Raw genomic sequence first — 11,436 nt, 5'->3', positions numbered from 1 at the left:
ATGGGTACACACATCTACATATGTGTGTGTGTGTGTGTGTGTGTGTGTGTAATATACATCACATCTTCTTTATTCATTCCTGTTGATGGACACATAGGCTGTTTACATGTCTTGACTATTGTAAACAATGTTGCAATGAACATGGGGTACAGATATCTTGAGATAGTGATTTCATTTCCTTCAGATATATACCCAGAAAAAACATTATTGAATCATAGGGTAGTTTTTTTTTTTTTTTTTTTTTTTTTTTTTAGGTAGGCTCCACTCCCAGCACAGGACTTGAACTCATAACCCTGATATCAAGACCTGAGATCAAGAGTTGGACGCTCAACCACCAACTGAGCCACTCAGGTGCCCATATGATAGTTCTATTTTTAATTTTCTTTTAATGTCCCAGAGTTACTTCAGGTACTTTTTTTTGAAGAGTTTATTTATTTATTTGAGAGAGAGAGCATTCAAGAGAGCACAAGCGGAGGGGAGGTGCAGAGGGAGAGGGAGAAACACACTCTTGGTTGAGCGGGGAACCCAACATGGGACTGGATCCCAGGACCCCAAGATCATAACCTGAACCAAAGCCAGATGCTTAACCCACTGAGCTACCTAGATGCCCCTCTATTTTTTTATTTTTTTAAAGATTTTATTTATTTATTTATTTATTTGAGAAAGAATGAGCGAGAGAGAGACAGAGAGAGACAGAGAGAGAAGGAGCAGGGGGAGGGAGAAGCAGACTCCCCACTGAGCAAGGAGCCGATGTGGGGCGCAATCCCTGGACCCCAGGATCATGACCCAAGCTGAAGGCAGACGCTTAACCAACTGAGCCACCCAGGCGCCCCTATTTTTAATTTTTTGAGGAACTTCCATACTGTTTTCCATGGTGGCTCTACCACTTATATTCCCACAGACAGTGTACAATTGTTCCCTTTCCTCCACAATCTCACCAACATTGGTTATCACTTATGTTTTTGATGATAGAAATTCTAACAAGGGTGAGGTGATATCTCATTGTAGTTTTGCATTTCCCTAATGATTAGTTATGTTAAGCAACTTTTCATGTAGGTGTTGGCCATTTGAGTATCTTCTTTGGAAAAATGTCTATTTGGGTCCTTTGCCCATTTTAAAATCATATTGTTTAGTTTTATTTATTTATTTATTTATTTATTTATTTATTTATTTATTTGACAGAGAAAGACACAGCCAGTGGGAGCGGGAACACAGGCAGGGGGAGTGGGAGAGGAAAAAGCAGAGGAGGCCAATGTGGGGCTCTGGGATCACGCCCTGGGCCGAAGGCAGATGCTTAACGACTGAGCCACCCAGGCACCCCAGAATTTTTTTATATTTCTGTAAAAAATGCCATTAGAATCTTGATAGGGATTACATTGAATTTATGGATCACTTTGGGTAATATGGACCTTTTAACAATATTAATTCTGCCAAACCGTGAACATGGGATATCTTTTCATTTATTTGCATGTTTTCCAATGTCTTTCATCAATGTCATAGATTTTACAGTATATAAGCTTTCACTTCCTTAGTTAAATTTATTCCTAAGTATTTTATTATTTTTGATGCATTTGTGAATGGGATTTTTAAAAATTTCTTTTTTCAGATAATTTGTTGTTGATGTATAGAAACACAATTTTTTTTTGTATAGAAACACAAATTTTCTACATTCCAGTGGCATTCACTCTTCCATGGGTCTTCAGGGTGTGCTATGGAAACAGTGTACACAAGGAACCATTCTATTCATCTCCAAGTCACAGGAAGTTGTATCAACCCTGTAGCTAAAAGGACATGGGGTGAAATAGTTTGGTAATGGCAGTTTTGAAGAGTAAGTCTGAACAATGTAAGCTGATTCTGACTTCTTCTTGAAATCTTTAAACACGGAGGGAGACTCTGGAAGGAAAAAAAAGTTAAAATAATATTTTTCTTCATACTATTATTACCAGAAACATTTTATTTTATTTTATTTTATTTTATTTTAATATTTATTTACTTATTTGAGAGAGAGAGAAAGAGAGAAGTGTGAATGGGAGGGTGGGGAGGGGGCAGAGGGAGAGAGAATCCTCAAGCAGACTCCCTGCTGAGTGTGGAGCCTGATGTGAGGCTTGATCCCTGGACCGCAAGATCATGACCTGAGCCAAAATCAAGAGCTGGCGGCTTAACCGACTAAGCCACCCAGGTGACCCTACAACAAACATTTAAAAACATTAGTTGGAAGACTATTGAACACCTTTGAAGAGAATACAAATGGGACACCTCCATTTCTTCAGTAGGATGGCACACACCAGTACGGGAAAGGAGAATATCTGCAATTCTGTAGAGCCAGTAAGTGTTGTAATAATGATGATGATAATAATAATATCAAGTTAACGTGGAGTCCACATAGCTCTTAGGCCAGTTTATCCACTCCCTTCTCCCGCTTTCTTCCTCCAAAGAGATTGTTTTGTTCTCACATTTTCTTCAGATGGATCAAGTAGTTAAATAACCAAATTTCAGTATAAATGGCAAAGAGATGGTGAGGAAAGTACATGCCAATTCATCAGAAAAGAAGTTTGAAGACGGATGTTTCTTTGGGCATCAGAATCTCTGCCCCTTAAAGGAACTTACTAGAATTATGCAGTGGAGTTCCAGCGCATATAGCTTCATCCATAGCACAGGGTATCCTGGCCAGTGATCTTCTTTCCCAGGTGGGTAGTTGACAAAATTCCTCCAGCAATGATCATACTCTAAGGAAACACAAATCTTGGTTCATTCAACAAATACAGCAGAAAGTTACTTTAAAGGGAGCCCAACTTATAGATATACATCATATAAAGCCCATTAGCCTCTTTGTCGTTGGAGAAGGGCTACACTCGCCCAGACTCCCTAAAAAAGAACAAAGATGAAGATGGCTCTGAGAGGTCATAGTGGCAGGAATGGAGAAAGGAGTCCTCCTTTTGATACTTCCTTACCGTGAAATTTAGACATGGTCCTTTCTTATGTTATTTTGGACTTCCACTTCTGAGACTTCCAGAGTGGGATAATCAGTGTCCTGGCCTTGAAACAGGCCAGCACTACAGTCTCATAAACACTCAAGATTCTTTGTTCTTACCTGGGACGCTCATGATCTGGATAGTCACGCCACTGTTAATGAGGTCTCGCAGTCCTTGCCGGTTTTGTGGACCCATGTGCCAGAAAAGCCGTGCTACGTAAATAACCAAAGTCACACTAGGGTGTTGACTCAAAAATGCTCTAATGGCCTTGGAGCATTCCCAACAGGGACTCCACGACAGGAACCAGGTGACGGAGCAGGGGATGGACGGGCAATACTGTCTTTCCAAAGTAAATTTTTCTATAAAATTGATTTCCACATGGTTGGCGGTGTTTTTGCCTGAGTTTCGCCAGATCTTACGGCTTGTGCCCCACTGGATTTCATAGAGCAGGCAGGCCTCTTTACGGAGTTGTCTGGGGTCAAAGAAGACTTCAAATTCCCAGGGTTCGATTCTCCTCCTGAAACACAAAAAGCACTCCCATGTTGTCACGCTATCTTTAGAGGGGTCTTGGAGATCATTTCCTGCTCCCCTCTTCTATCAGGCAGATCTACAACGTGGCATCTCAGGACACTTCTTTTTTTTTTTTTTTTTCTATTCTATTTTTCAAAGTTATCTAGGGGGATCCATTTGAATTACCAGAATTTCTCTCACGAGCATAGTGAAGAGATTTTTCTTAATTCCTGTTATTTGGTTACCACTCTTTCTATACCATTACCTGGTAATTTTGAATTCAGGTATAAATGTGTCCTTGTTTCTCTTTTAAAGACTTCTCTTCAGAGTCTAATCTTTCTATCTCACCATGGAGTTGCCATGTCCCAAACATTAATCTTCACCATGACTCAATGGACTCCAACTAGATTTTAGGTGTAGAAGCCTCAAATTGCCAATAAGATTCTATTGCCAAGCCTAAGAAGAGAGAAATTCAGCCTCAGGATTCTTCCATATTAAATTCTGTATCCTAATTCCTCATAAGAAAAAAATTCAAACTTCTCCCAATGACATCTTTATTGATTTATTTTTTTAGGATTTTATTTTGAAGTAATCTCTACACCCAACGTGGGGCTCACACTTACAACACCAAGATCAAGAGTCACATGCTGTACCAACTGAGCCAGCCAGGTGCCCCTCCCAATGACATCTTTAGATTTAATATTTTCCATGCGTCAAAGCTGGAACTCAGGGGAGACTCAGGATTGTGCTGAGGACTCTTTGCAATATGGTTGAGTCACCAGCTTATTACATCCTCATATTTCCACTCATTCCTAAAGTATTACATTTATTCATTACGTAGATCAGTCCTTCCATCAATCATGAAATAATATATTCCCTGACAGAAGACCCCCTGCTATAATGCTATGTCTGGAAAATGGGCATATAGTATAAAACAAAAAGATGAACTCAAAGGGACAAACGAGTTCTCTGGACTTTTCACTCATGGCTGTACAACCATGTGATTTAAACAGAGAAGAAACAAAGGGGAGGCAATAATGGGACAAAGCTGGAAGGTAATTTATTTAAACAAAAACCAAGAGACATACAAGCAAAGATACAGAAAGCAATAATCCCAGAGAATGAAATTAGAAAAGGCAAAAAGACTGGGAGCATGATAAAAGAAGAAAGGAAAGATATGGAAAGCTCTAGTCCCACAGCTCTTATATCCACTTATTCTTGGCGGAATTAAGTGCTCACTGTGATGGGATTATTCTTACCTCGAGGTGGCATCTCCGCCCGAAGGACCTGTTGACCAAGAGATGATTGTGTCAGATAACACCCACATACAAATTTAACTAAGAAAAAATACTCTGTTCTTCCAAACCTGCAAACCATATCAGAAAATGGAGTTAAAAGATTCTCTCCTGTATTAATTGGATTGGACCATCAAGAAAAGCAAGTTTCTAAGAGTTTTGCTGAAATCTATTTACCTAATCCCAAGCCAAGCAATCCTCCTTAAGGCTCCGACAAGAATGCTTAAGTGCAATGAGAAAGTCATTCCTCAGAGGCTCCTACATGTAATTTTTATGTTTCCCTAGCTTCTTATACTTCCTTCATCATAGCAATCATGCTGTATTTTGATTGGTATTTATATGCCTATAATAACACTGAATTGTAAATTATGTGAGATGTGGATTATGTATATCTTGTTCCAGACCCTATCACACTGCCTGAAACACGTTGGTTAGCAATAGATATTTGTCGAACAAATGACTGCGTGAATCTCACTACTATCCATTAGAGAGAGAGAGAGAGAGAACAACATTATGCCGAGAAAGTGGATCTCTCATATATTGCTGGTGGGAATGTAAAGTGGTACAGCCCCTCTAGGAAACAGCTTGGCAATTTCTTAATTAAAAACAACGACAGGGGGGCCTGGCTGGCTCACTTGGTAGAGCTGTTAATGAGGGGCCTACTAAATGTTAAGCCCTCTTTGAAGTACAGGAACAGGGAACAAAACAAATCCCTATCTTTGTGCTCAGGGAGTTCATATTCTAAGCCACACATTTTATTCGAAGTGTCCTGGGAAGCCATTAGAGCATGTAACGACTATTCAAGTTCAAGTACTGGAGTTGAGGCCCGTGCCTCTCAGGACTCAGAGTTTTGGGGATGAAATGGGCACTGGCCTGACCTGAATTCAGAGTATTCATGGCGCAGAATTCTAAAACTTTGAAAGCAGAAATGCAAGTCATTTGTTTTCTGTGGAGGAACAGGGACATTTATTTTGGCAACGAGAATTCATGTTAAAGGTTTGCTCCCTGGTTATTTGAAAGCTAAAATTTGGGGAAGCGGGAGAAAAGGATCATAAATCGAAAAGCTCAGTTGTTGTTATTACCAATCCCTCTTTTCCAAGAAAGAGGAGACACAGAGCAAGAGGCTCCCCCTGCATGATACCCTCTCTCGGTGGGCCAGGGAGATGCACAAGTCATTGCCACCGCTGAGCGCGAAGTGGCTGAGTGCAGATGCAGGCAGGATGTTCAGTCTATCCTGCCAGCAAACCTTAACTCTGAGGTGGTGTTTTTAAGCCAAGAAGAGTCACAAGACCTGGAAGACACTTCCTCCAAAATGGGAGGCTTTTTGCCCCAAGGCTCTGTGTGTGTGTGTGTGTGTGTGTGTGTGTGTGTGTGTGTGTGTGTGTGTGTGTGTTGAGGGATCCAGAATGTGCCCCTGAGGCTTAAAAATTATTTGGGTCTCAAGATATTCAAAAATAGACTATCTTCCCCTGAAATCCCTTATTTTCCTACAAGCAGATTTCTAAAAGAACTCAAAAGAGATCAATTGTCATAAGTCCTATCCCCGGAACAAACCAGGAGAGATCGACTCTTACCACTCAAGATATACACCCACACAGACATTGTCACAAAACCATAATATGTCCATCTAGTCTCCCAAAGGCCCATCTAGATATCCTAAAAGTTTGTTTTCCTATAAGTGCTTTTCTGCCTCTCTACTTTTCCTGTTAAGGTGGTATGTCAGCCCCAAACTCTAAACACCTCTTTGAATCACATTTTTGTGAACTCGCCTGCAATTTTGTCTTTTCTTTTGCTAATCTGTCTTTTGTTAGTTTAAATCTGCAGGCACCCAAAAACAGAATCTAAGGGGGTAGAGGAAAAGTTTTTCCTCCCCAGCTCTGGGTATGTGTGTGCCGGCTACACCTGTTTGTGCATTTGTACTAGATGGTAGAGGGGTTGTCCAGAGAGGATCTATGGTGCAGTGTCCTGTAAATGGAAGATGATTCTAGCTAGAGTGTGGGACATTTTTTTTGAGAGAGAGGGCATGTGCTGGAGCAATGGGGAGGGGCAAAGGGAGACAGGGAATCTCAAGCAGGATTTAAGCCCAGCATGGAGCCCAATTTTTGGGGGGTGGGGAAGGGGGATTTGATACCCTGAGATCATGACCTGAGTCAAAATCAAGAGTTGGTCACTTAATTGACTGAGCCACCCATGTCCCCCTGGAGTGTGGGACCTTTAAAAAAGAAATTAGCCAGATGTTTTTTTTTTTAAAAAAAAAAAAAAAAAAGGACATGGGGCACCTGGGTTGCTCAGTTGTTAAGCGTCTGCCTTCGGCTCAGGTCGTGATCCCAGGGTCCTGGGATCAAGCCCCACATCGGGCTCCCTGCTCGGTGGGAAGCCTGCTTCTCCCTCTACCACTCCCTCTGCTGGTGTTCCCTCTCTCGCTGTGTCTCTCTCTGTCCAATAAGTAAATAAAATCTTCTAAAAAATTAAAATTAAAAAATAATAAATAAAAAATAAATAAAAATAAAAATAAGGACAGAGTCAGGAAACACTATCCTAAGTACAACCTGAAGAATAAACTAAACCTCTTATCCTTAAGAGGATGTACAGGGAATTTTAAGCACTGAGATGAAGGAGGAAGTGGGTGGCTAGCACCTTGGAATGGGTACTGCTCAGACAATCCAAACTGGGGCCTTTGAACCAGCAGGTCCACTCAGAGGGAGCCCTGTAGAAACAGAGGCCATATCTGTAGAAGAAGGTCATATTGATGGTGGGTGAAGCAGTGTGAGAACTTCAGAGAGAGTGAGATATATTCTTGATGCAAGGCAGTGATACCAGCCACATGAGCCGGGATGGTTTGAGGGATAAAACACCCCACCTTCAGAGGAAAGTCCAGGGAAATTACCCGGATACTTCAACTAAATAATGCCTTTAGTCTTTTTTTTTTTTTTAAGATTTTATTTATTGATGTGACAGAGAGACAGCCAGCGAGAGAGGGAACACAGCAGGCGAGTGAGAGAGGAAGAAGCAGGCTCCCAGCGGAAGAGCCTGATGTGGGGCTCGATCCTGGAACGCTGGGATCACGCCCTGAGCCGCAGGCAGACGCTTTAACAACTGCGCTACCCAGACGCCCTAAATAATGCCTTTAGTCTTTCCCCCAACATGCCACTCATGAGAGAATTTTCATAGAGGAAAAGCATAATGGAGAAAAAATGTATTGTTTCTTAAAACCCAAGACTGATTTGTATATCCTCTCATATCTATCACCATGCCCACATTCCTGTAAAGTCTCCTAACGGGTCTCTTTGCTTCCAAGTCTTTTCTGCTTCCAGTCACAAAGGCACCAAGTGCCAGCTAAGTATGTCTAAAGTACTATTTTAGGGACACCTGGGTATCTCAGTTGGTTAAGCATCCAACTCTTGATTTTGACTCAGGTCGTGATCTCAGTGTTGTGAGATCGAGCCCCACGTTGAGCCATCCTGGGTGTGGAGATTGCTTAAGATTGTCTCTCTCCCTCTCCCTCTCCCCTTCCATAAAAATAAAATAAAATAAAAAATAAAGCACTTTTTTAGTCATTGCTATGTTAGTCAAAAATTCTCCAAAGATTTTCTCTGACCAAAAAGATCAACCTCAATTTCCTTAGCCTGGCATTTAAAGCCCTCCATGATGTCACTCCAGATTTGCTTCCCCCCCCTTTTTTTTAAGTTTATTTTTTTTATTTATTCATTTATTTAAAGATTTTATTTACTTATCTGTCAGAGAGAGACAGAGAGAGCACAACCAGGGGGAGCGACAGAGAGAGAAGTAGGCTCCCCACTGAGCAAGGAGCCCTACGCCCAGACTCACTCCCAGGACTGTGGGATCATGACCTGAGCCAAAGGCAGATGCTTAACCAACTAAGCCACCCAGGCGTCCTTTTTTTTTTTTTTTTTTTTAAGATTTATTTATTGGAGAGAGAAAGGAAGAGAAAGAGTGGTGGGGAGGACCAGAGAGAGACTCCTCAAGCCGACTACTGACTGAGTGCAGAGCCCAATGCGGGGCTCCACCTCATGACCCTGAGATCATGACCTGAGCAAAACAAGAGTCAGCTGCTTGACCAATTGTGCCACCCAGGCTCCCTCCAGCTTTGCTTTCTATTTCCGCAGACTCTCCCACAGCCTAACCAGTTTACTCTTTATATTTCCACACACAGTCTTTGTAAATTCTCTCAAGCTCTCTGTGTCAGTCAACCAGCACTCTCTTCCCCTTTGCCAACCCAAATTCTACCCTTTTAGGATCCAGCTAATCCCACTTCAGCTGAAAATCATTTCCTTCCACACCCTGAAGTGTTCTCCCTCTCCCACGAATTTCTCCAACATTAAGTAACTGAACCTTAAATTGTCACTTCATATGCCCTTGTGCTTTCACTTCTGTTGCTATTTTCAGCTGCTATTTAACGGTTGTATTTTTTACTTAATTTTTAATCACGTGAAATAAGCGTTGATTTGGTGTCAGCTGATCAAAATCATTTATGGATGTGAATAGTTAGTATGAATAACAATAATAAACCCTATTTAAGAATCATATCAATAGAGGCGCCTGGGTGGCTCAGTCGTTAAGCATCTGCCTTGGGCTCAGGGCGTGAGTGATCCCGGGGTTCTGGAATCGAGCCCCACATAAGGCTCCTCCGCTGGGAGCCTGCTTCTTCCTCTCCCACCCCCCTGCTTGTGTTCCCTCTCTCGCTGGCTGTCTCTCTCTCTGTCAAATAAATAAATAAAATTAAAAAAAAATAAGAATCATATCATATATTAATAAATAGGAAAGTTGAAAAATGCCTAAGGACCCAAGCACAGGCAGGACACACACACACACACACACACACACTCGAGTTTTTGCCCTTTTCAAGAATATGGGGTTTGCCAGGCCCCCGGGTTCTGTTTACCTTTGTCAGAAGCCATGGTGCTCCGTCACCGGACTTTTCCGCTGGAACTATATATTGTGCTGATCGCTCTTACCAACAACATGCCTGAACACGGTGGGTGTGACCCCTGCTACCTGGCTTGGGCAGAGGATGACTCAGTCCTGAGTCTCGGGCAATTACTGGGTATCTAGATTGTACAAGGTGTGGGGATTTGTATCAATGTGTTGATAAGAAAGCTTATGATTCAAATAATTAATCCCTTTTTTTAAAGATGTTATTTACTTATTTGAGAGAAAGAGAGAAAGCACAAGCAGGGGGAGGGGCAGAAGGAGAGGGAGAAGTAGGCTCCCCCTTGAACAGGGAGCCTGACGTGGGGCCAGCTCCCAGAACCTTGGGATCATGACCTGAGCCAAAGGCAGATGCTTCACTGACTGAGTCACCCAGGCGCCCCTCAAATAATTAATCCTATAGAGTGAATCACGGAGGCTATCTGAATTTCTAAGTTCTTTCCTGATAACATCTGAATTTAGTAACTTTTCCCTTTCCTTAAATTAAGGCTGACCCATCATTCCTCATTAGAGAGCACAAATGAAGAACAAAGGGAAGGGAGAATTAACCTGTTTGTATAACCGGAAGACTTTCGGTGTTACCTGGCGAAGACACTACGGACTGGCCTTTCAGCTATTATTTACTTATTTCTAACTTCCTCCTGTTTTGCTCTTTGCCCCCAATCCTGTTGGAATGGGGAAGGGCACTGTTAGATGCAAAATCAGAAGAACTTTGGCCTCTGAGTTGGGTAATTAGTGTACAGGTCTTAGGTGATCTCTCTTCCTTTTTGAAGCTAAGGTTAAGTGTATGGTCAAGTCCATTTCTGCTTTTTCATCCTTCTTGAGAAAGTGAATACTTGCTCCAGATTACCATGGCCTCCTGTTGCCTGAACCCCGGCTCGGACATCTCTGAGTTGCAGCACAGACTCCCAGAATTGAAGCCGCTTTCAAGACCCAAGGCTCCCTCCCTCTAGCGTCTCAGATCTAGAGCTTCCGAATTTGAATCTCAAGTACCATGAACCCTGTACCTGAGCCCTAAATATAAAACATTCCTTAATTCCGAAAGTCAAACTAGAACTTCCACAAGTAAAGCAGTGGTTTGGAGTGGCAGGGGAGAGTTTTGAAGAAGGGGCAGAAGGGCCACATCATAAACGATGATCCTTTGGACGCCAAGTGTTTCCAAGTTGTATCGTGGTAAGAAGAAGAACAGCCCCCCAGAGACGTCTGCCTCCTGATATCTGGAACCTGTAAGCGTGGTACCTTACAACGGCAGATGGGACTCTGCAGGTGCGGTTAAGTTAAGGATCTTGGGGGTAAAAAGATTATCCTATCATGAGTACCCTTAGCCTATTAGCAAAAGTACCCTTACAAGAGTAAAGCAGAAGAATTGGAGTCAGAGAAAGCCGTGTGAATATGAAAGCGGAGATATGGCCAGTGAGACCCTGCTGTGTATTGTTGACCTCCAGAGCTATCCGATAACTTACGTTGTTTTACACTGCTAAGTGTGCGGTAATTTGTTACAGCAGCAAGGAGAAACTCATAGGACCACACTCACGGATGGCGCGCATGCAATGGTTAAGGTGGAGTATGATTTGAGTTTGTTTCTATTAGAATTCCTATCGAATGCTTGTCATCAAGGGCACTCCTGATTAGATTTCGTGTTAGAATACTCAGAACTGGGGCGCCTGGGTGGCTCCGGAGGTCGAGCCTCCAGCTCTCGGTTTTGGCTC

General features: G+C 42.3%; 1 protein-coding gene across 1 annotated transcript; it reads right to left on the bottom strand.

Annotated features, from left to right (window-relative positions):
• Positions 1–257: 257 nt before the first annotated feature.
• Positions 258–9,696, bottom strand: APOBEC1 (apolipoprotein B mRNA editing enzyme catalytic subunit 1). The gene is made up of 5 exons (XM_045781114.2): positions 9,681–9,696; positions 4,742–4,769; positions 3,092–3,489; positions 2,608–2,726; positions 258–1,893 (listed from the first exon to the last, which is right to left on the bottom strand). Exons 1-5 carry the CDS (start codon positions 9,694–9,696, stop codon positions 1,744–1,746), a joined length of 711 nt encoding a protein of 236 aa, XP_045637070.1. The 3' UTR covers positions 258–1,743.
• Between the last annotated feature and the right edge of the window lie 1,740 nt (positions 9,697–11,436).

The sequence above is a fragment of the Ursus americanus genome, chromosome 25 (assembly GCF_024610735.1).
Source record: "Ursus americanus isolate L20-20 chromosome 25, mUrsAme1.1.p, whole genome shotgun sequence".
NCBI classification, from domain to species: Eukaryota; Metazoa; Chordata; class Mammalia; order Carnivora; family Ursidae; genus Ursus; species Ursus americanus.
Note: the sequence above shows the minus strand (reverse complement) of the source record. Positions and strands in the feature narration are given on the sequence as shown.